This window comes from Mytilus galloprovincialis, chromosome 7 (genome assembly GCF_965363235.1).
Source record: "Mytilus galloprovincialis chromosome 7, xbMytGall1.hap1.1, whole genome shotgun sequence".
NCBI classification, from domain to species: domain Eukaryota; kingdom Metazoa; phylum Mollusca; class Bivalvia; order Mytilida; family Mytilidae; genus Mytilus; species Mytilus galloprovincialis.
Window position 1 is genome coordinate 37,810,372 of NC_134844.1, and position 27,226 is coordinate 37,837,597.

Sequence of the window (27,226 nt, forward strand, 5' to 3'; positions counted from 1 at the left end):
CATATAATTTTTAATATTGTCTTTTCAATATTAACATTTATTACTATAGATAGATGCGAGGCATATGTCTATGAGACAACAGGCAAATATAGAATGGAAAAAGTTAGAAGAAATAAATATAAAAAATCTTAAATGATATATACAAATCTATATTTTTAGATACAAAAATATATGAAAATACGAAGAAAGTTGTGGGAGGATTAAAAACTATATACCAGTAATACAATATTCGCTACTTTGGTTAAATTGAAAAGGAAGTAAAAACTACCAGACTGTATTTTATCGTAATGAAAAACGAAAATTTTGACAAAACCTTTAACTTTGGTAAAATACATATTTAATAAATTTGTGTTCAGTCGTAATGTCTGTTTGTTGAAATTACAAATGCTAAAAATGAAGTATATACGTATATATAGTTAATAGTTTGAGTATTTTACTGATATAACTCGATTTGGGCTCACGTGTCGAATTATTTTTTTCAATTAATATAAAAAAGAAGATGTGGTATGATTGCCAATGAGACAACTATCCACAAAAAGACCAAAATAACACAGACATTAACAACTATAGGCTACCGTACGGCCTTCAACAATGAGCAAAGCTCATACCGCATAGTGAGCTATAAAAGGCCCCGATAAGACAATGTAAAACAATTCAAACAAGAAAACTAACGGCCTTATTTATGTAAGTTAATCCTAGACAGCAATGATAGCACGTGTTGCAAATGAAGAAAAAATAACAATTAATTACTGCGATAAAACAATTTATCCAAATGCACTTTATAAAATATTAGTAATACAAATCAATCACACAGAAGTACAAAATGTAGTTCCTTTAAATATTATTAATCTGAAGCGTGTATTTTGTATACATTTTTGTAAAATGTGATCAGTAAGCAATTTAAGAAAATGACCATATCCTGTATTCACTCTAGCATCTGCGGAAGTTTCGCCTACGTTAAGTTGATGTCAAGTTCCATATTTTGATGTGCCAACCCAATATAATTAAACCTTTCAAGCCTTTGTTGGTACGATGATAACTTTAAATTAACAGCAAAATACATTTCATTGATTTGACTTCACATAAAATCAATTAAGTTCTTTTATAACAGAGGAATGTCTATTTCCATGCATATTAAAATGACCAAATAAGCTTTCGATTTCACTTAGGATAGAAGCATTTCCAGCATCTTAGATTAATGAATATTCAGTAGGGCGGAGATACAACAAAATCGTCACAATCCAAATGAGGGATTGATTGTTAATCTTTTGCGTCAAAGAACTTTCGCTTGGGTTGGACAACTTAGTATAAATAGGTGTTTTCAAATTGACACTTTCATTTGGAACAAAGTAGAAGCGAAAAGAACATTTCGGACATACACTTTTAGTAACAGGACAACTCTAATATATGGTTTCAGAGGAACAAACTTAACAACTTTATATACTTTTTCTAGCAAACAACGGAACTTACCAAGTTTTTCAAAAAAGACTTAGAATGAAATACAGCTTTACATTATTAGTAGTTTTGTATTCTTATGTAGTAGCAGGTGAGTAATATTTTATGTTAACTGGTAACATTATCTTTCATTATTTTAAAAATAATGCATATTTGCATAAAAGAATGTTTATTCATGAAATTCCGATAGCTATATTACTTCAAGTATGCTAAATGTATAAAGGCTAACGTGGTCTATCGCCTTTTTAACAGAAAAATTAAACAAAGTTGTCTTTCAACGTTTTGAAATATGAATGTTACGAATATTCAAAGTGAAAAAAATATATCGACAAAACATGCGTGTGCCCATGTGTTATTGAAAATAGCGAAAAACTATTCTTGTACTTAAAAAGGTTACTATAAGTCTTATAAGTGTTTATGTTCAACTATTTAAAAACCTTATTTTAAATTAGTTTCCTACCATCGTAGAGTAGATATTATAATTGTGAAACTTCAGACAGTCTTTTAGAAATTTAGACTTAATGATTACTTAATAAGAAGTGTACAGTATATTTAACTGAAAATAGAAAGCGAAATAGACAAATGTAATTATAAATCTTTAAAAAAAAATTAGAACAAATGACTGTTTATTTCCGTGTCATTTGATCTCTTATGGAGAGTTGTCTCATTGGCAATCATAACGCATCTTCTTCTGTATTTAATTTTTAATTGAATGCGCCCAATTATCATCAATTTTACCTGATCGAATATTATTTACGTTAATTTTATCAATTGTGTAAGTACACGGGATCAAAGAAACTTTAGAACGGTGAATTTGTGAGCTAACCTACCAACTTCCTGTGATTTCCCCTCTATAACAATTCAACATACAGCAATGTTCAAAACTTGATATAACAGTAAGGAATTTTTCTTGATCTGAATAGAGGCTTTGTTTTGTGATCTTTATTAAATAAATGATGATTCATTGCTTTAAATGTCGATTTAGTAAAATTACGTATGTAATATCTTTTACTAAAGGTATTAATCGTATCGTGAAGATTAAGTTTTTCTCTCATTTCTATATTCAGCTTAGTGTATAATACCAGACACATATTGTAATAGATTTTCCATTTATATTAATAGTTGTCCTATTAAGCCGTATTGTAAGCTTACTTATACTTTTATGTCATAACTTATCAAATTACAATGCATATTATATTTAATTTTTCTACCTAGAAAGTACAATTACAATGATACTGAACTCAAAGGAAATTCAAAACGGAAAGTCGCTAATCAAATTGCAGCAAAATCAAACGCTCAAACACATTTAACGAATTGACCTAAGCGTATATATTTAGCTTTTTGATCATCACTTAACATTTAATTTGTGATAATTAAGAAAACAAACTTTTTTTTTAGTTCTTGGTAATCTCGAAAATAGTATTTTATAATATCACTTTCTTTAAAGTCATATGAAACTAGTGAGTGGTGAAACATAATGTTTATCCAATTTTTGAACCAATGCATGTATATATCATAAACTTAGAACTCTGTGCACGATTTTGTCATTTTTTACGCAAATACATCGTATAATCGTCAATTTTTTTCCTCTCTGTCTGTCATGATTTTACAAATATGGCTGCTCATTAAATGCCGTGTTTTCAAGCCGAAGTTTACCGATTGTCACCTTATAGTAAATAAATAACAAAAAGCATGGGTATTGAGCACGTGTTTAACATATACAATCAGATAATTGTTTATTTTAATGACAGATCCATACGTATTGCGATCGCCGGATTTTTACGAGGAGGGTTACGCTCAGGTCACTATGCATACGGAAAATATGTTGGCGAATTGCTTCCTGGAAGCAAGCAATTAAAAACAAATAAACTTCCTCTAAATATGGACAAATTAAAGAATTTTCCTCAGAAAAAAGTATATGTACATTAGTTGTATAATGAAAACTATCCATTTAGTTATAAAAAACATATGCATGATTTGTTTTTTGATTTGAGGTTTCTTATGACTTTAATAAACATTCTGTCTAAGTGTCAACCAAAAGAACAATATAGTATACATATATGTAACAGCTAGATTAATATTATCACACAAAATCAAACTTCACAACATTAAACTTTATAGATTTGAGTCGACGTAACTTCTTCATCATAAGTTTTAAATATGCGCATCAAGGGGCGTTTTAGAACTGCATTGTTGTTCACGCACACGCAATAGTGGTTATATTAAATATTTAGATATCATTTCTGCCGAATTACCGATTAAGTCATCATTCAAGACTCATGACAATGATATGATTTAAATGAAAACATTATCCATAAAGTTATTTTGGTCACATATCTCATTGAAGATATTTTGGATTTCCTTTGAAAGTTATAAAAAAAACACAACAGTAGACATATTATATTTATTTTTGTTATCCTTCAAAAGTCAAATGTATGAATTTAATAAAGTGACTCATTAGATGTATACGCAAATTTCTACATTACAACCTAAAAGACCAATTACAATAGATTTATCAAATCGAGAGTCCAGTGTATACCATTACTCTTTCTTCGCCGACGTTGTATTCGTTTAAAAGTGCAAATTATAATTACAACTTCTTAACTATAGTATAGAGTATAATATAGAGTGCAATATGTATAAAAAAGCACAAGTTCAGTATTATAGTATCATTCAGCAAAAAATATACAGTTAATTGTGTTTGAATTGTGTTTTCACAAGGAAATATGTTTGCGAAAAGGTAATTTTATGAAACTTGTTCCCCGTTACTGATATCAAGCATGTCGTTTATCGGAATAAACTCCCTTATCATTATAAGAAAAAGGTATCTCTTAAACTTAAAGGGTAAATAAAGGCAACAGTAAATAAAGGGTAAATTAGAGGCAGCAGTAGTTATCAAATACCATAATTACATTAAGAAGATGCAAATCATGATAGATAACAAAAACAGGAATCGTTTTATGAGAATGAGTGACAAAAATGTATTACATTTTAGATATAACAGTTAAAATCAAGAGAAACATATGAGATTAAAAAATTGCAAATCCAATACTTTTCATGAAAGAAATAAAAGAATCTGTCTGCTAGGAGACGATCAAGATTTCGCTTGCAATGTTCACACTTGTTAAAGTAATTCGTTCTATATTTTCAAACTGCAGCGAATAAAATCGTAAACTGAAGTACATGTTAAATAAGATTTTAACCTTTAAAGTAAATACTGTTGATTTGATAATCTGTTCGTGTTCATCGATTCATGGGCCGCATCTTATAACTCATATTTGATAAAAAAATTTTATTTACAAAGTAATTAAAAATACACAATGTCATTATAAAACTGAAGATTTTTATACCATAATCACATTCTTCGATTGATTAAAATTATATCAAATATTTGTCTAAGACAATTAAATAACATCTAAGGAAAATCTTGCCTAAGCTGAAGATGCAAACACGCCATCGATAGGTTGAACAGAATAATCATCAACGACCTCATTAAGAAGCAAATCATGAAAAACAGGAGAAAACATCCGTAAAATTAACAGATAATCCTGATGAAATTGTATAATATGCTTTATTTAATATCAAAGAATATAATTTAGTTCAGTTTTGATTCAATGTTAAATCATTGCTTCTCTGTTTGTTAAACAGTAAAGATGTTCAAACATTCTCTTCGTTTTCTATCAAGTGAGATTGTAAATGAATTCGAGCAGGAAAATACATGTTTTCATTTTTGTAACTTCTTATTTATATAACAAAATTCAATAAGAATTATATCATCAACAATACAAGGAATTATGATTTTTTAAAACTAAAGTCAACTATTTGAAGTTTGGGGAAACTATCAAGGTAGTGCTAATTTGCATGTTACATTTTACGATAATTATTAGATAATAAAGTATTCAATTGTACTACATATGCATCGCAGTTCAATCAGCCAATCCATATACGGCTTCATTTGTCTATGTGTAAATATTTATACATACGACGCGAATCTGGGGTGGGTTTATATTCAATTATATGTCTGAGTATTTGGAATCAACACTTTGGTTTCGAGGTGACGTTGTGAAGATAATTACATAAAATGTGTCACGAATATTGAAAGTACATATAATTTTCTTATAACAGAATATTAAAAGAAATAAGTAAGTATTTCTCATAATCAGGTGGTGCACAAGAAAGAAGAGGGTAAAGATAAGTCAAAGGATTTCTTTGAAGAAGAGCAATGATAAATATAATCAAACTTTACTTCTAAGTCTACTAGAATGCGAGTCATAATGAACTTAATGAATCTAAGTAATCCTCAAAGTTAAACACTACATTTTGTAGATGAGCGTTTCCGTTATCCGATATATAAAGGCATACAAAACTGCAAAACCAATTGAGAGGATTTCAGATTTATAAAAAAGCCAACACTTTTCTAACTAAAAATGTTTTAATGTTATCGATATATGCAGTAACCAAATTAAGCACAGAAACCATTTACTTCAACTTATTTTTTAACATTATGCTGCATCTAAGACACATGCTTAAAACCATCTCAGTCTTATAAATAAAGTGCATGAATGTCAGTAGATGATTGAATTCCCCATTAAGATATAAAGAATTGAAGCAACATCAAGCTTAAATATTTCCTGTTTTTTGTTCTCATTCCAATAGAAAGATGAAAACCTATTGTCTAGCAGAAGTAATGAAAATCACGTAATGTTAACAAATATTCAATAAAAACGTAATCCTTATTTTATTTGCGACTTTTTATTTGAAGTATATAAGATTATAGAAAATGACTTGTCATTTTAAATATTTATCTTCTAACAGTGTCAAAATGAAAGGGACTGAAGCTACGATAGGCCACTGTACGGCTCAACAATAAGCAAAACCCATACTATATACTCCATTGTAAAAGGCTCCGACACGACAAAATGTATAAAAAAGTTGTCTTTAGAAAGTATTTACTACTTTTACCACACATATATTTACTTATTAAGGTGGTACCCAACACTTTCACTAAAATTAATTTGGCTCGTTTAATTTTCAAAAAAATTTTGTCAGAGTATTTACTTTAACACTTTAACAAAAATTTAAAAATTAAAAAAAATTTGAAAAACCGTTTTGTCAGAAAAATTACACTGGTTATATAGCAATTTGATAAACGCCAATTTTGATCTTTGAGAAGCTTAATATTGCTTTTACAACACAACGTAATTAAAACGTTTAGCTGACTTTACAGAGTTATCTCCCTGTAGTGTTAGGTACTACCTTAATATACTTATACATCACAACAACATGGCTATAGAAGAAGTAGACTGTTATTATTTGTTTTACTGCAACTCATGGTCATGGAATCTGTTATCTGGTTGACAATTTTGACGGATTCGTGAATGCAATGTGACATACGATGCTAGTTAATTTTATTATCAACAAATCATTGGACAATTTAGAATATTAATCGTAAATAGACCTTTTCTAATTAATTGATATTTGTCCCTGTTAGTGACAGAACTTATTTTCAATCTAAATCGTATTTTTCTAACTTCTGATCAGATTATTTCAATAGGTTTTGTGGTATTATTTTAATTATACCAACCATAGCGTTGTCACTTATATTTGTAGGTTTGTGGTATTTTCTTATAACGACCATGATATTCTCACTTGTGTTGAACTAATAATAACAAGATGTATTATAATACATTAAACAGGTTACAACACAGTTTTCATGAATATCTCATGTGATTATAATACTATGATAGCAAAATATTGGATTCGATTTGTAATATGGAAGACGCTTTAAGGGATTATGTTCGTGTTAGTAATTCTTTAGTGGATTTCGTGTATCTTTTATAACCTGCTGTTTTAGAAAGTCACAATTCCGTTCTACTCTTTTTAAGTATTAAACTATAATAGAATGATGAGATTCTCCCGCCTTTATATTAGATACCTAAACAAAGAACGATATATAGCCGGGTCTTAAATAGTTTGGACTTAACCATTTTCTTCAAGTTCTCGCTGTCATTATTTCTACAGAAAAACTTAGCATCACAAATAACCGAATACACTTGTAAGGGTCCACTCTCAAATATACAATAACAATTGTACAATTTTGCACTAATATATAAACTTTTGATACACTTCTATGTCCCATTTGCAATTGAAAAAGCGACTGGATCGTCTCTTTGGACAGATTTTTTTTACAAAAATGAAAAACAAAGACAAACATGTCTGTTTTAGGTGACGAAAAATCTTCCTTTGTGAAGATCCACGCTTGATTCCATCGGTTAATACTTGTGGTATTATTTATGCACAGGTATTTATTGACTTTTGTTTTTTTACTTTGATTTTTTTTTATTATTTCCCTTTCAAATGTATTTATGATATTCTGTCACTCAATAATCCACATTTAAATGAATAATTACATCTGATACATCCTGGTTAACTTGGAATTTAGAATACAACGCAAACTAGATGGTCTGTTTCAAGTCATGACCTTTATTTTCATCGATATTGACACATATGGACGACTTCAAACTATCATCTACGACAAACATGATGACTCCATTTTTCGAATTGTTAACTTCACATTATTCAAAAGAAACAAATTCTTTGCTCTTATGTGTGACGTGTACATATCACATTTAAAATGTTCGACTACTGAATACTCCCTCTTTACCGTTAGTTTACATGAAAGTGTACTTGACCCATAAACTTCAGCCAAATTACCCAGTTTAATGACTTACATCGACACTACATAATTTTAAGATAACCATCACGAATCATTTGACCGACATGACTGTACGCAGTCACTAGCATAATTTTACCGATTGTGTCTTATTCTCAAATATAAAATACGTAGACAGATTATGCATGCATAACAGGAATCATATACGATGTCTCGCTCCTTTTGAAAGTTCATGAGAGTCGCTCAGTTTTTGTTTTTAATCTGGTGTCTTATCGAATTACGACATTTGATCATTGGTTAACTACTGTCATCTTTCTGTTTTGTTTTCCTCGTAGCTTTTTGTCATGATTTTTTCTGTTTCTACTTCACTTTGTTGTAAATTTATACTTTTAGAAATTTCCGTTATTTATAGATTTTTTTTGCATGCAATAAATTGAAGGAAAGGGTTTTTGTACATTAATTCATATGTTGTTTTAAGCTAAATGTTTGTTCCGTTTACTTCCCTTTTCTTTTCTTTTTGATTTTTAAGATAGACGACATGGCAAAAATAAGATCCAAACCTTTAATTTTTTTTAAGTTCAAACAAATCTACCATATTAAGACACATTATATATATGTTATAATGTGTAAAATGTTAAATCAAAATAGAGACATCAACAGCATTGAGTTTCACAAATATTGATATTCCAATTGTTCAGACTTCTAAAAGCTCGTCCCACTCCCTGAAACATCATCAGACTTATTTTCACTTCATTTCATTTCTGAGATACCCTTTTCACATCAAAGAATACATAAACGCTGTCTGTAAGCATGCCTTTAGTAAATAAATTTATTATCCTTATCAGTAATTTTACAGTTCTTTGATATGCTTCACGTTCAGAAAATAACTTAATTATCTCATTATAATTGCTTGAAAATTGTAATTAAGTTTTTCAGTACAAAATAATGGCAATTGTATTGTTTGACGATCACAGGCATGGGTATTAAACTGTAAAATATCAGAACCTACGTATCTGTCATTTCCTTCCAATTTTGTGACAGTGTTTTGTAATTATACATTTTTTAAGGGTCAACAGATAAGTAAGATTGAATACAATAAGATGAAAAATACCAGTAATTCGAAGTGGTATTGCCAAAACGTTTTTTTATTTGTTTAAAATGACCACACTAAGGAAATGTAATTTATAAAATAATATTGCAAGTTATGCAACTTTGTTGATTTTCCTATAATTGCAACCCAAAAAAGGCGAAAGATACCAAGTGGACAATCCAAATTCATAACGTGAAGGGAAACCATCAGAACCACTGTAACATATGTTTTAAGTATATAGATTTGCAAATGCATTGTCAGAATTATCTTGAAAACCTAAAAGATTTACTTAAAATAAGACATTTTGATTTCAGGTTTAACAAACCAAAACAAATTATGCATCGCCACATTGAGAAATGTAACTACATCATTAACAAATTAGATTATTTGATATTGCAAGTTGTTATAAGCGACACTTTTCATCATTTCTTGTGTTTTTCAAAAGAAAATTGCTGGAAGGGTTTAAGCATGATCCAACTATGACGTAATTAATATTTGGAATAATTGCTCCTGAAACCTTCGATTTATCATTTGTAATGGTTCCATGATTTTACATGACTCTTCCCACTTATAAATTATAGAACGACTTTTTTTTATATTTTTCTCTAATTGGCCGATTACAGTTAAGTGACTTCTATCAGTTAAGTGGCATTTGAAGACAATTTTACCAACAAAGTTGAATTCATTACTTGCATATAATTGCAGAGTTCATCGGAAAATTTCCATATTTGTAAAGCCATGATAAAATTATCATAATGACATATAATGCATACTTCAAAAATTTGTATCTTTAATAGTGTCAATAATATGATCATCTCTGAGATACTCCTCCACTTTTGCTGTAAACAATTTAAAAGGTTTTATCGAATAAATCTATCCAATACCTAATTGTTGCAATTAAAAGATAGGCATTGTCCAGGAGATAAAAGACTAATTATCATAATATTAATTATGTTTTGATTGATTTTATTATCCTAGATATTCAAGATAGAAAACTGGAATACGACGATTTCATCTATTTATTGTTGACAATGATCTTTATTTAGATGACTAGAACCTGTCATAATCTAAAGGTCAATCGGTGGCTATAACATGAATTCAACAAACCACATTAGCATTATTTTGCAAAAATGTATAATCATAAAAAGGAAAAGATAAATAACAACTATTTGCGGCCTAGTCCCATTAAATTTGTAAACTGTAAGTGATGGTTTACATTTTTTTCTCTAATCACTTAAAGACCCTCACCAATAATATAGGGTTATTGCATGAATATTGGGGAATATTGTTCCGAGTAGATTTTTATATTGCACGAGCTTGCGAGTGCAATATATGTTCTACGAGGGACAAAATTCCTCAATATTCATGCAAAAACCCTGTTATTGTATAGCAATATAATATTTAAAAGTAAATATTGGTTTAAACTAAGATTTTGTCATTGATGACGTCAGGAATTTTGAAGATTTATTGCACTAGTGCAATATAAGAATTTATTGCACGCTAACTTTTGGTTACTTTCTGTTGGAAATATTATATTGCTATACAATAATAGCATATTCATTATAATAGTAAGTCATTTCTGTTTTTAATATAAAAAAGAAGATTTGGTATTATTACCAATGAGACAACTCTCCAAAAGAGATCCAAAAGAACACAGAAATTAACAACTACAGCTCACCTTATGGTGCAAACTTGTTAGTTATGTATACTTTCATTTGGCCAATAAATTATATCCAAATAAGAACGTGAACCTTTAATCATTTATCTTTTGTCAAAATTGAAGCAGGTATGCTTTATTGATAGTTTTTATCACCATCATCATCATTTGGAGAAGACGTTCTAAGTTGCAAAACTTCTGACTGATTCTCTTGTTAATGTTTTTGGACAATAAACTTTGTTTAAACTAGCATAATTTTTATAAGTAGTAGTAGTAATAGTGGTAGTAGTAGTATAAATACTATTATTATCATGTTCTAAACCAAAATTCTTTAGGCACGTTTGTTAATTTTGATATGTAAACAAATCTTTAACATATAAACTATACCGATCTTTAAAAGTATTAGGAAGTTGAATAATCTAGCATCAGAATTAAACAATAAAAAGAATCAATTTAAGGTCAAAGCACAGTTTTAAGTTTTCAAATGATTCTAATTTCAAGACATGGTCGAATATAGCGTACTTAATCACTTTACACTTCCTTTTATAAGGCCAGCTTCTTATCAAATTCGATGATGCGGTGATTCGCTTGCACCTCGACATTAAGAAACTAATCCATTTCCCACCAGTAAGAGCAATAGACACTAACATTGTATCTATTAGCAATAAAATCGCCATTAACGAAGAAACCACTGAACAAAAACAATGGCTGAACGTACCAATTAAAGCAATAAAATAGCACCAAGTCTGATATTTTTTTCAAAGCATCAGATACAGTCGCAATAAATGTCGTTGGACTTTTTTGTGGGTGGACGTTGTCCATTTTCTTAATTATGTCTAAGTTCAGTATTTCATGCAAAAGAATGCATTTAGAAAAAAAGCTACTGACATACGAAGATCATAAATATAATTTCGTTGTATGTTAACAGTTTTTGATTAAAGAATGTGCACAATTCATGGAGAGGTAGTTAAAATTAAAGAAACTTGTTTTCGTATTCCTGTGTACTTTAACTTGACAGGGTTCTGTTGAAATCACTTAAGAGATATGTGTGTATTGATCCTTGAGGCCAAAATACTCAAAAAGTAGAAAAAGTAAGATGACAGAAAATCAAAATCACATATAGAGATCAATGGGCTTTTTTTGTTTTTAATTGAAACCTATTTTTTTTTGTCGACCATGACCAAATATGCCTTCTTTTGTCGTATACATTTGTATTTAAAAGGTGTTTACCTTTTTCCTGGTCTTTTTTTAAGCTATCTATGTTGCATTGCGGTTTTTGTTTTGTTGCACTTCAGTGCTCTGTTGTTTTGTTGTTTTCGTCTTATAGTTGATTTGTTTTCCTAGGTTTTAGTTTGTAACCAGGATTTGTTTTCTCCGAATCAATTTATGACTTATGAACAGCGATATACTACCGTTACATGTACCTTTATTTAGCTAAATGTATCAGTTAAAGTGATCTTTCGTCTAGTTTGTATATAAATGTGATTTTCAAATTCGTTTTGGTATCGTTTTCCTTGAATGAGGAATAAAACTTGTCTTAAAAACAAAGACAAATCAAGTGCAAATATCATACCAATATTTTCAAGGTTTGCCCTCTTCTGGTCGTGTCAAAGTCATCCATTAACGCTACCCTATTGGCGAATACTTGGTAAATTTCCAATAACATCAATCATAAACATCAAGCTGTGAATTACAGTGCGAAATGCACAGTTAAATTTGAGTATTATGGCATTACTTAATTAAGATTAAGTAAATCGAATCCATTCAACTTCATTTGAAATAATTGTACCAGTAAAGCCGACTATTGATATATCTTTAGGAAGATAATTTGGATTTAAAACTATATTTAGTTAATCGTGAAATAAGATATACTTCAGGAATTAGACCACCATATGATGAATGTTACTGTATCGACCTAATAATGTGGCTGGTTTAAATAAGGGTTTAGAAAACCGTTCTAGTTGTCAAATAAAAGACGATTTAGAGCCTTTATCTACAGAACAAAGATAGTATTTCAACCTCAATCAACTAGAAATTATTATGAAAATTAATACAGTACTCATAAACAAAAATTAGTTACTTAGAAAATAGCTGAACCGTATATTTCCTGCAAGAAATTAGCGTTTACATTGATATATCCGGTCAGTTAAATTCCCATTTGCGTATACTGCATGTATTGTATACGCTTCAGCAGAAGAAATGAAGGATACACATTATCAAGAATAATGATCAAATTTGTGATTTTTATTTCATATGTTCAATCATGAACTTTTAGAAAACAAAACATTTAAAAAAAACTACAACAGTTTGTTTCTTGTTGATCGTTTAGGAATATCTTTGTCACACAGACACGACTACTTAGATAATCTCTATTTGATTCAAATTGTTATGATTCCAGCACCGATAAATATAATTCAAACGCGCGCCTGGCTTACCGAATAGTCTTTAGTACATTGGTATCTTGGATGATTTTTTTGTACAACCACTGGACGATGCAACTACTGTTTGGCATTTCATTCACGAGAGTATCATCGGTCCAGTAATCTTCATATTTTGTTGACATGAAATATGATTGATATGCTCGTTCCTTTTCTTAAAAATCACATTTTATAAAATATTATTCGATACACTAAAATGTTTCTGTCTTCATGCATGTATTGCAATTGCAGTATTTGATACATCTTTCGGAATCTGTTTTTAATTGCTCTTAATCTTCGATTTTTATTTGGCCTTCCAACTGATTTGATTCGAGCGTCACTGACAAGTCTGATGCAGACAAACCTATTTGTATTTTTTATACAAAATATGTTATTGAAATTAACATCTCCGTTGATATTACGGTACCTCATGGATTCAGTTTATCATTATGTGTCCTGGTCATGAGCAGGGTTTGACCCTTGTTGCCAAGTATTGGTGACTAGTGTAGACTTTTTTTTACCTTTGGCTTACTTGTTTTTTCTTTTGCCTTTTCTTTAATGGTTCACGAGAATGTTTGCAAAAATAAACTAATGGATTATTTAAGTCTTGCTATGTCGATAAAAAAAAAAATACTGATGTTGTTTCAGTAACATTTCAGTAATCAATTGTTTATGACTACAAATATGTTACATATGATCAACGAAAAATTAATTTAAAATGTCTGTTTGAGGTATTCCACAGTTTAGAATGCATATCAATGCTGATCTTGACAATACAATTTGATTACTTAAGATTTTGGAATCTTCGATTGGCAAAATGTTAATCAAGTCTACATTTGATTTCTTTAATAATCAGAATAAAGAATCAACTCAAGCAGCTGTTATTTTTTTAAAACTCACACACAATATATATTTGAATATTACATTTGTATTTTTGTATTATCATTTGTACTTGCCTATCACTTTCTACTCAGTACTTTAAGGAGTGAATACGACTTCAGGTGCTCTGACTTCGCTGAAAATAATAGACTTAATTCGTTATGAGATATACATAAGGTACACACTGAGCAATTAAAAACCTATAAAGATAATATGATAGACCCCAAGTTGTTATGCTGTTATCATTTATACTGTTTGTTTCTACATCACTTAATATACTATCAATTTTTACACTTCAAACTGTGAGTTAACACTTCTAATTTATATTTACCAGAATTACCACTATGGTGATAAAAGCTGACTTTCATTCAGCTTAACAATCAATTTCAGATCCATTATAATGCCAGACCATTATCTAATGTACACAATCAAAGTGTTATAATCTGTCAGGGCCTGCTGAAAACGCCATATTTACCTGCCATCAGATTATTCACTATGCTTGAGTAACATTGCGTAATTTTTATTATTTTAAACGTTTTATTGATAATCTGATCAGATTTAAAGCAAGGTGTATGTCCAACCTTTCACAATTAATTTCCAATTTTTATACATTCCCCCAATAAATGCTAACGGTCCATGGGACACTCTATCAGATAAAATTAAATCGTAATTGATCGTGAAGAGTCCAATCGAATATTCTTTATTAATGAAGAGTGTGACAAGATAAAGACTACATAGGAACTGATTTAATTTCTCATTTTGTATTTCCGATTCATTCCATTTGCTCTTATAGTATGATTAGTGTTAAAAGGTCTTTTCCAAACTGAACAACACCCTTTACAATAGATTACTCAAATACTTAAAGAGGTTTTAGAGGTTCTTTGTGAAAATGATAACCATTTTACAATGTTACAAGTTTGTAAATAATGCTTGTTAGAACATACTATCATACTCTAAAAATAATATCGATAAAATGTCTATTATCATACTGTTAAGCTGTCAATATTTAGAATTCTATATACTAAGGAGTTAAATAAATGAGTGAAATGCGTGACATTAAATAGAAGTGATGGCCACATTCCCTAACACCTTTTAAAAGGAAACATTGTGACCGGTTGTTCTTATTCGGAAGCACGTACATAGTTAAATGACTGCTGCAAAGCGAAGCCATTTGTGTCATAATCAATCAATGTTATTCCTTTACTCGCTCTTAAATGCTTTTTTGACGTTGTATGCCTAAATAATTCTCCAGCAATTTAAATTTATATTTAAATTGAAAGATTTATCATTTGAGCTTTTAAAACGAAAATTTGTATTAATTTTAATTTAATATATTGTATTTAAAAGCATCACGACAGCATAGGAATGTATACATTGTATGTGTCGAAATCAATGACAAAGGTATAGATATATAATGCAGCTCTGTTAAATACAAATATCAGAACTAATGATAAAAATAGTCTTTAACCTGATAGCGAAATTTCTTTAAAAGAGAGGGAAAGAGGTGAAAGCCAATTCCATGATAACCTTAAATAAAAAAACAACCAAAAGACAACCAGCAGTATATATATGAAAAACACAACACTGAAAAAAAACCTAAACACTGAACAAGACTAACCACCAAAAAATAAAAGGTTTCTGGTGTTCCAGAACGGTAAGCAGATCCTGTTCACTTGCAGCAGCCGTCGTGTTGCTCATACAAGTACAAACCTTGTAATCAGTGTGAATTGGTAGGTGAAATTTGAGGGAAAGAGGACGTAATAACGTAACATATCTGTCGTCATCTTTGAAACAGATATATCATAACGGTCAACCAAATCGTGATGACGTTCGTTAAATTTTCCAAAAAAAACCCCCAAAAACTGCTCTTTTCAATGCATATTCGGTGAAACGTTTATAAAGCAATATTAATTTGCGAAATATACAAAGACACAGAAAGAAAATATGTTTTGTGATACTTATTAAACTCAGTATAGATAAAGACACAAAAATGGAATATTAACCAGAAACATATTAATGATTTGAGATCTAAACAAATCATTTCCTTTAACGACCATTTATGTTAAAATAATTTAATTTGTGATCTTTTGAGAAATTCACAAAGTGCTATTAATTTAACAAATTGTTAATATTGTTTACTAATAATTAAACACATGTGGTGCTAAATTTTTAGCACTAACGATATTTGATGTTTCCAACTAGAACTATTTTGTTAATTTCATACACAGTATGTGGAAAAGTATGCGATGTCTGTGTTCTTCTTTAGAGCAGTCTTGGCATTTAAAAAATCGCGCTTGGAAAGTTTAAATTTTAATCTTATTCTAACTAAAGCGAGACAAGGTATTGCATAGGTCGAATTTGTTTTTTCTTTCTTTCTGTACTTTGCAATTAAGATAAAATGAAGGAAACGTACTGTTACATTAATTGTGACCAAATAGATAGAAATAAAAAAAAAAAACGGAATTTGTTTTCGAATTCAAATAAAATTGAGAATGGAAATGGGGAATGTGCCAAAGAGACAACAACCCGACCATAGAAAAAAACAACAGCAGAAGGTCACCAACAGGTCTTCAATGTAGCGAGAAATTCCCGCACCCGGAGGCGTCCTTCAGCTGGCCCCTAAACAAATATATACTGGTTTAGTGATAATGAACGCCATACTAATTTCCAAATTGTACACAAGAAACTAAAATTAAAATAATACAAGACTAACAAAGGCCAGAGGCTCCTGACCTGGGACAGGCGCAAAAATGCGGTGGGGTTAAACATGTTTGTGAGATCTCAACCCTCCCCCTATACCTCTAGCCAATGTAGAAAAGTAAACGCATAACAATACGCACATTAAAATTCAGTCCAAGAGAAGTCCGAGTCTGATGTCAGAAGATGTAACCAAAGAAAATAAACAAAATGACAATAATACATAAATAACAACAGACTACTAGCAGTTAACTGACATGCCAGCTCCAGACTTCAATTAAACTGACTGAAAGATTATGATTTCATCATATGAACATCAGGCACAATCCTTCCCGTTAGGGGTTTAGTATCATACCATCATAACATATATGAGAAGAACATAACCCGTGTCATGCCAACAACTGGTTTTTGAATAAATGTGTTTAGTTCCGATGCAAAGACCCTATAAGTGAATCAATATTAACGCCAAAATATGCAATCTTTAATGACCTGACAACAGTATCGTAACTATATCCCTTCTTAATAAGTCTATTCAAAGGTTTTGTTAGTTTTTGAGGTGAATACTGACACCTTTGTGCTTTATAAAGAATATTTCCATAAAAAATTGGATGTGAAATACCTGAACGTATAAGAAGTCTGCATGTTGAGCTATATTTACGAATGATAATTTACCGATGATAAAATTTAGTAAATGTTTTGACTAGTTTATGATATCGAAAACCCTGGTGTAATAATTTTTCAGTAATACATAAATTTCTCTCGTTAAAATCTAAAACATTGTTACATACACGAGCGAATCGTACAAGTTGAGATATATAAACACCGTAAGATGGTGACAAGGGAACGTCACCATCTAAAAATGGATAATTAACGATAGGAAATGAAAAATCATCTCTTTTATCATAAATTTTAGTATTCAGCTTTCTGTTAGTGATATAGATATCAAGATCGAGGAAAGGACAGTGGTCATTGTTAGTATTAGCTTTATTTAAAGTAAGTTAAGCAGGATAAATTTCTTAAATATACATACTGAAGTTGTCATTATTGAGAGCCAAAACATCATCCAAATATCTAAAAGTATTATTAAATTTGTTTATCAGATGTTGTTTCGATGGGTCTTTGCTTGTTTTTGTCATAAATTGTAGACAGTATTTGCTCTATATATATTGTTTGACAAAAAAATTAATGTTCATACCATATGTTTAGCACTAAATCGCCAATTGCTTGCACTCATAGTGAATGAATGAAGCAAATATAATAAAATTAATCATTTAATTTTAATATCAATATTAGTTGGGTTTAAGCATATAATATTTACATGATTAGTAAAGGAGACATATAAAAATATTACAACGTTAACATTAGATGATGGAAGTGTTTTACGACCTTTACTGGCTAGTCAGTCCTCGCACTGTCGACTCGGTCGGTGTCCGGAGGCGTTTGGTGAGCGTTTAAATAATGTGTTGACATATACCGAAATGTAAGAACAGTTGGAAAGGTCGGTCGCCATTTTGGTTTTGGTATGATTTTTTGTTTGTTGACTATTTTGGTTACTTTCTTCACAACGGCTTTAATATGAGGGACATCTTCGCCCAATACTAAGATACATAAACAACCGCATCGATGGTTTTGTGATATAATGCGCCCGTCGAATACGGAAGGTGATGAGTTTGGTCTCATGTCGTGTTAAACCAATAACTTGAAGTAACTGCTCAACTGCTAAGCATGATGTTTTTATAGAGTATGTGTTGATTCGATGTCAGGATGTTGCATTCAGGATGGGCGACATGACTTCGTGTGGACTGTTACCTTAAGTTAATTTAACATCGTTAGCATGTCGGTCTAGTACAAACTAAGGGTCAAATTGTAAGTTCTTGTGCCGAAACATGTAACATTTGCCACTGGACAATTAACCTATTGTTCATTATCACCATACATCTATACACAAAACATTTTTTCAAATGACAAAAATATGATAGGAAATGTATGTACATACTATCAACAAAACATAGAAAAAGTTCAATGTAATATGAGATAAAACAAAATCATATATACTTGAATGAATAAGCAATTACAGAACCACAAATATCAAAGGTGGATACATTTCAAATAAAAATATAAGCTTGATTTACTGATTCTTAAATTTTGCATTATTAGACATATTATGTACATGTAGACTAGATCGTTGGTTTTACAGTTTGAATGGTTTTACACTAGTAAAAGAGGGACGAAAGATACCAGAGGGACAGTCAAACTTTTGGGGCCCTTTATAGCTTGTTGTTTGGTGTGAGCCAAGGCTCCATGTTGAAGGCCGTACATTGGCCTATAATGGTTTACTTTTTATAAATTGTTATTTGGATGGGGAGTTGTCTCATTGGCACTCAAACCACATCTTCCTACATTTTTATATCCATGTACACAGATTTCGTACACATTGCATTAATTTCCTTCATGTAGACACGCCCCCAAAAAAATACCAGATTCGAGACGTTTTCGGTTCGAACTCATTGTTAGACAATAACATTTAGTTTCATGTATTAAAATTCAGATTCTGTTAGAATTTACAAAGGGAATTTATCATGTGTTTTGCGAAATACGGTTTAAAAACCTTCAAAAATGTATATTTTGTCTCGTATGTAATACATGTATTGTATGCCTACTTGTAGACGGTGCAGTGTGGTTATTTCCAGTTTAGTTTTGCAAGAAATTGAAATACTTCTTAATCAAGAAGCTATGAACTAATGCCCAACAAATTCGGCGCCTTTAATTATTATGTTTATGTGTATAAAACTAGAAGTGATTGGTGTTTTAGACATTTACGATCTTTCCCTTGAATGATTAATTAGCTTAGCAAGTAAGGCGGTCTTTTTGAAGCATTCGTAAACTATTTACTTGATAACAATCAGAATTATTTTCGATTAACGAATGAATTTATGAGTTTGATAAGGTTTTCGATATGGCAAAACGACTTTTCCCGATTTTATTGTGTCATATTCTCTCTTAATAATAACAAAACGATTTTTTATTACTGTTCATACAAATCAATAATCCTGCCATATGCATTTATTGACATTGTTCGGGAAATGGTGCACTAATTTTGTACGTATCTATGAATGCAATTAATTTCAATTGTTTTATAAATCAACTTTTTTTGTCCATTTAAAAATTGTCATTGAAAATCAAGACAGCCAAAATATTTTTGATGTAGGCGTTTCTTTTCGGTGTATTTGATTTAGTCAAATGTCGCCCAGTTTCCCATTCAAAAGTAAGCATATGGATGGAGAGTTGTCTCATTGGCACTCATACCACATCTTTTTCATCTATATACATGTAGTGATGTCTTTGTTGGTATGTAAGAACATATCTTGATCAGTAACTGGAATCGATACAATCACTGACAGTTTTTGTGAAGGAAAGTTGTTGAAACAAACTTATTTTGGGAAATACAGTGGCCAATATTAGACATTTTATAAGTAGGAAGAGATGTTGCCTATATCAGCAAACAAATGACGTTAAAATCATATCTTAAATTTCGGGTCCTCAATGTTCGTTTATGACAACGTTTTAGATTTGGCCATTTTTTTCCCGCATCGAGCGTCACTTATACATGAGTGTTTTGTAGCCGTAATACACCAGTATAAATCTGGAATTTTTGTGTACTTTTTCTACTCACAATTACTGTATTTACTTGTAAATAAGCTTTTTTCATACTAATATTTTTTTTATTAAATTGTTTTCGTATGGTATGGATGCGTGTATACTCTTAAAGACCGTTTTATGTAGACTATTAAAGAAGGAAGTGCGGTATGATTACCAAGGAGACAATTATCCACCACAGTTCAAATCAAGTATATGTATTGTCAGTGTTTTGTTGCTGGGTTGCACACATGCACCTACATATTCTCCCTATCATTTTTTCCTCATTATTTAGTTAGGAGTGTGACATTGTAATTTTCACATTTTCGAATTTTTACTTAAAACTGTGATATAATAAGAATAATCCGTTATATCAATATAAATTCATAAATGGACTGAAGCACCTAGTCCGAATATTGTTTTTTTTTCTTCTTTTCTTTTCTTTTTAATTAGTTTTATATAAGTTTTGAATTCTCACTTGGAGCAAATTTACTTTTTAAGGAATCAAATGACTAACCAGCAAAATGTTTCTCTTTTTTATAAATGTTTAATATCATGTACGTGCAAATACATGATATTGCTGGATGACAACATGTGATTTTCAAAGATATAACTTTTCCTATAATATCATAGGTTAACTGGACACAAACCATAAACGATGAGGCATTCTGTAACTGTCATGACCAAAATAACGATAAACATAATTAAATAAGTCTTTATAATGTCTGTCGTGTTATAGATTTGCAGTTTTGATATCTGTACATAACAATTAACCCATAACAAAACAGCATGGCCTGAATCAGACAATAACATCATATAAAAACTAAGTTATTGTGAGATCAGACAGAGATTTGTGATACACTTTGATCAATGTATTATCATTTAACGTGAGAAGACAACCAGACTGAAAAATTAAGTTATGTTTTTTCTGTCATTCCCCCTAATGCACTATTTTTTTTTCCAATACCAGATTCAAGCCCACATGTGTCGTCCGAATTCTAAGATGGTAAATACTTGATGAGAATTTGACGTTTAGAAAGCAGTTGCTTTCACCCCGAACACGGAACTTACGTCTTTCATTTTATCTATTATATTTTCTTCTTTTGGATCATCTCCTATTTCATTGTATATATATATCATCCTTCAAATGGGTATTGTCTTCTTGGTTTCGATCTGAAAAAAAAAATGCATGACATATTTGCCTCTTCGCGTAAAGTAACCTTCAATCAATCATCATCACTTCATTAAGTTTTGTAAGTTTTAACATTCTTGATACGATTCTTATTTATATACCGACATGGAGCATTGTGCATGAAACAATATTTATATTTATCAAAATTCAAGATCATTAATGAAAAATTAAAAGCAGCGCTATAACAACTCTCTACCTATTTCTTTAATGCAACAGGTGAATCAAACGGATTACAGATTAAATCAATAATGCATAATCTAACCATTCACACTTTTAAGCATAATTGTGAAATTACTCCACAATATATTTTGTTTACTTAAAAGGGAAGTAATGCTAATATAGTTATATAACTAAGTTCGTAAAGTAACCCTTATGCCACAAGGGAATTCTTTTTTTTTTCTCCTACGCGTATCCCAATGATAACGGATTTTTATTGTACCTTCTAATACTTATGAAGGTATGCACTGATTTAACTACATAAGAATTATAATATATTGGTCAACCTGTTCATGCAAATGGATTTCAAATCAAATATTTTACTCTTTAAACTCAATGTTTAATTACTTTAAATGTACTTTTAGACAGCTTAGAAGAATATCAAAGCTTTGAAATTTGTATTTTGTTAGTATGAAATTACCGTAGTACTCTGCGGTATCCTCGGTCAGATATCATAGCCGTCACACGTATGACTATTTGTTGTATGGTTTATAGTTAGGGTAATGATCTTACTGTTTGAGTTATTAGAATATAACGGAAACTGTCGGCGTCATTATTGACATTTCTCATGGCTATCAATTCATTACAAAAACCAAACAGCAATAAAAAATCAGTTTGTGACCACAGTCGTAATCTTATTTAATCCATAGCGGTTATAAAGTGTTTAACTTGCATTGTTTTCCATCCAATTTATTCGTACTTTTTTTAATCAAATAAAGTATATAACGACTGCAGCTTGTCCTCGCCTGTTGCTAGATATCGCTAGAAAACTAATCCGTTCTTGAATAATTAAATTAAACACGATGTCAATTAAAACTCTATTTGGTAACTTAATTCGTTATTACTTGACGATTTACGAGACTGTTCCTTTCAAAAGTATTACTTTTTTGACCGAATGTAAAACAAAATATGTAATTAATTTTATTGGATTAACAAACCACTGAGATCAGATTAATATAATATTCTATCATCTCTTGAATGACACATGGCTTCATAGCAATGTGATCTAGGATATACAAAAGGTTAGATTATTGTATGTCAGTAATAGGGCTGGAAATCTTTTTTTTTCTCAATTGATTTGTTTTTATTAATTACACGTATGATAGCCTTTTTGTCAGATGGGTCTGTATATTCAATTACTTAAATTGGATTGAAAGACACCAAGGCTTGGTAGCCTTGAATGTATCTATCATATATATCATCTATTGCGAATTTTAAACGTTAAACGGACAGGAATCCAACGAAAAAAAAGAGACAAACAATCAACAATGTCTTCACCAATAGCAAAGGGCTTAGATCCTATATCAAGCGCTAAACCGTCACAAGTTCAAAATAATTGTAGATAAATTTAATAGAGACTTTAAAAAAAATCTGAAATCAATACCAAATTCCCTTCATGACAAAAAAAAAAAAAAAACCATACACCATAAGATACAACTAAAGAAGAACACTGGCGGATTTTTTTGTTTGGGACATACAAAAGAACATAAGTCGAGGTTAAGTTTAAATGTTTTTATTTTTTTCATCTCTACCGATACCTCAAAAAAAAAAACTGCATTAAAAGATTAGTTCCAACACGGAGTCTTTTATAACAGTACCATAGATTACAACACAGAAGTACGTGCACAACAATTATTGATAATACCACTCAAAAGAATGTTCTCAGTTAATGAATGCCAGCACATGGACTTAACGTGTTGATAAATCAAATATGTCGCCCCATAATGCAATATTGCTGATTACACTTTGGAATATATGTCATACTAAAACGCCATGAAAATTACAGATAGACAACATTTGTTTGCAACACCTAGAGTATATATCAAAAAATAAAAATGCAAAAAGGAACAAACAAACAAAGAAACAAGGAATACCGTATTTTATCTTCGTGGAACTATTATAGATCAGCATATTATTATTAATTCCATGTACTTACAAAATTATCGTCTCCCAACGCAGTAAGCAGTTTAAGTTATCATAGCAAGCTTTATAGGTGAACAAAAGATCGGTCGTTGAATACTCATTTCTGTTTTTATCCAAGTGTCACTGAAAGTTCTAGTAAACCTTCATGTATATGTGAAGAACATTAATAAATTAAAATTTGAATTCCTAAGATTCTACAATTCTGCTTTTAGAATCAAATAGTACAATATTCACAACACCATTGAAGCTTTTTAAACTTAACGTAGAATTTCCGATAGCAATTAAACATATCGTATTCTTGTTCTTCAGGTTCTTCAAAAGTAACTGAGTCCAGTCACGACGATGGCCAACTTAACAGAGTCAGACGAGGTGGGTTAAGTATGTTACGATTGGGTAGAGGATTACAAATGTTACGATTAGGAAAACGTGCCATGCCTATGCTTCGACTTGGACGGGGTGTAGAATCATATACACCAGAAGAAATTCGTGTGATTATTAACACATTAATAGGAGAAGAGAGAGGTGATAGACAGGTGCCTTTACCTAGATATGGTAAGGACGTTGAAGTACAAATGCTTTTACAGCGACTTTTAGGAGATCCACAATTTCAAGAACGCCGATCAATGAGTTTGTATGACGCAGACGATGATTCTCCACGTCTGATTAACCCAGGACCTCGTCCAGGAAAATACCGATACCGTCGTTCTTTACCAGACGTCCCACCTCAAAATGTTTACGATGAAGAGAAATTTGAAGATATCAAAGAAAAAATTGCCGATATTAAAGACGAAGTCAAAGACAGTGAAGAGAGAACAGTTCCACTCCCTCGATTTGGTAGATACCTCACAGAAGATGATTATGTTACTGATCTGGACGAAGAAAAACGCGCAATGCCCATGTTAAGATTAGGAAGAGCAATGGCTATGCTTAGATTAGGCAAACGAGCAATGCACATGCTTAGATTAGGCAAACGACCAATGAATATGCTTAGATTAGGCAGATCCGATGGATCATTGGACGATGAAGAAGAGAAACGAGCAATGCCAATGTTGAGACTAGGAAAACGACCATTTAAGATGTTAAGATTAGGTAAAAGATATGACAATACTGCTGATGATGCTGAAATAAAAAGAAATTTACGAATGATGCGATTAGGTCGAGGAAGTGATAAACGTGCCATGCCAATGCTTCGACTAGGCAGAAGTCAGCAATAAATATCATTATTAATTTTCATTGGTTCAAATCGTATTCATAACGACTTTAATGCAAATTATTGAAATATTGGTGATGACAAGCTAAAGAAGTTCTTCTGGGAGCCGCCATTCACGGGACAAGTCAACCGCTACGACTATGTAAAATATTTCAATAAATGTTCATCTGATAACAAAATTATAAATGAAGGATGTTATTTTTGTACAAAATGCTCATGTGTATATGTCATTTCTGTGATCTATTTAATAAATCAGATAGGAGTTTATAACAGTTTCTGTAGTAGTTACAATATACAATACTCACAACACTAAAAGAATAAAAAATAGTCCGGTTGATTTTGGTTTATAGATAAATAGATAAGCCAGCTGTTTACGTGTACCTTAAAGTGTTAAGTATTCTTCAACAACTATCGTTAGTTACGTATGTAATGGTAGAATCTGAACCTCAAAGTATACCTTGTAAAATGACAACTTCAAATCTCTAAAATAACTCTTTAACGTCCAGATATCGCGGCACTCTTCCACTTTCCTTTTCATCAACACAGGGAAAACCGAACGTTGCTGAGTATTATTATGTCTCGCACAACGAAACTGACACTCTTCTTTAACACAAAGTTTACTGCTGTGTTTCCGAACTGTTGGATGTAAGAATTTCAGTTGACTGTTGGTTTAATTTATAGTCTAGGCACAAAAATATCTGCATTAAACAAATGAACCTATTTATAGGAATTAAACATTGCCTTAACGATGTTTGGATCCGCCCTTTTATGAAACTTTGGCCTTCTTAATTTAGATTTGTATTTACTTTCTATGCTTTAATGAGATTTACCTGTCTACAAAATACCTATGAACTTCGTAGGATAAAATCAGACTTGCTGTCATTTTTCCTTGTCTTCCTTTTTTAAAATTACGTGCCTACTTTAAGATACACAGTGCATGCAAGTTCAATAAAACATACAAAAACAAACAAGACAAAAAAAAAAAAAACAAAAAAAAAAACAAAAAAAAAAAACTGCCTTCACTGTACTGGACACCAACAATACCACACGAGTACGATCTATATTGCTGGGTTTTTCAAATGCTCCATGAAACCTTTTACAAATTATAATCATCTAATTCATCGTCAATTAAACCTGGACTTTTGACTTACTGTGAAACTACCCACACATGGGGCGCTGTGGATAAGACATGGATACTACACAATCATAGTGATCTACTTCAGTACAATCACATGTTTTCTTGGGACAGAAACATTCAACAAACTTAACTTTGCTCCCATTTTTAAACAGACAAATTTAAGAGTTAGTTTAACTTTGTTTCATTAAAACGAAATGGCCAACACAGATACAAATCTCTGAAACTGACAATCAAAATGTTTTTTTTTTTTTTAAATTTGTTTATTTGTTTGTTAAGTTTTGAGGAAGTGTATTTCAATAGACAATAGCTATTCGTTTGGAATCAGTTGTGTTCATCTTCCTTCTGCTTTTCTTCTTTATTGTTCTGAGGCAGATTTCCAGCATAATTTTTATTTTTTTCAAAGGGGCTGGCATTGCGCTATTAACTTTCAAATATAAATTAAAAATTATGACATTTTACTTATTCATAACATAATTAAAATTTGGTGACTACTTACGTATGTTGATGGCATTTTTCTCTTTAAAATTGACAGTAGGAATACCACAAACCGTTAGATATCATTGAAGTCATAACAATAAATCTAAGTGAGTTTTAAAAACTAAGTTTAATACAAAACTGGTGATTTCAATTTAGCAAGAAATTGAGTTCACACCACCCAGTTGATACGATATTCGATGGCCATCGTTTCCTACAATGATTTCCTGGATGGAACGTAAATTCTTTAAGAAATTTATCAATTCAAGAATTCCAAATGATGAAATTGAAGTAATTTCTTAAAAAATGTCACAAGATACAGGACGCGTTCATGATTTTGTTTGACCGGCATGGTGTATTGGTTTTAAAAAAAAGTTGACATGTCGTAGAAAAAAAGTAAATATCAAAAATAACTCCAAGGAAAATTAAAATCCGAAAATCCCTTATCAAATGACAATATCAAAACCTCAAACACATCTAATGAATGGAAAACAACTCAACAGGTTCCTCTAGTAGAGTCTTTTCGTATCTAAGTTTTAAGGATATTTTTTTTGCCTTAACTCAGTGTA

General features: G+C 30.7%; 1 protein-coding gene across 1 annotated transcript; it reads left to right on the top strand.

Moving 5' to 3' along the window:
* Nucleotides 1-1,336: 1,336 nt before the first annotated feature.
* LOC143082915 (myomodulin neuropeptides 2-like) lies at nucleotides 1,337-25,315 on the top strand. The gene is made up of 2 exons (XM_076258924.1): nucleotides 1,337-1,546; nucleotides 24,145-25,315. The coding sequence occupies exons 1-2, from the start codon at nucleotides 1,495-1,497 to the stop codon at nucleotides 25,047-25,049; spliced, it is 957 nt and encodes a 318-aa protein (XP_076115039.1). The 5' UTR covers nucleotides 1,337-1,494; the 3' UTR covers nucleotides 25,050-25,315.
* Nucleotides 25,316-27,226: the final 1,911 nt, after the last annotated feature.

What these genes read in the sequence shown, in the direction of transcription:
- LOC143082915 (XM_076258924.1), top strand. Translation starts at nt 1,495, where the DNA reads ATGAAATACAGCTTTACATTATTAGTAGTTTTGTATTCTTATGTAGTA. An exon ending in GTATTCTTATGTAGTAGCAG is followed by an intron (nt 1,547 to 24,144) that starts GTGAGTAATATT and finishes CTTGTTCTTCAG; the next exon opens with GTTCTTCAAAAGTAACTGAG.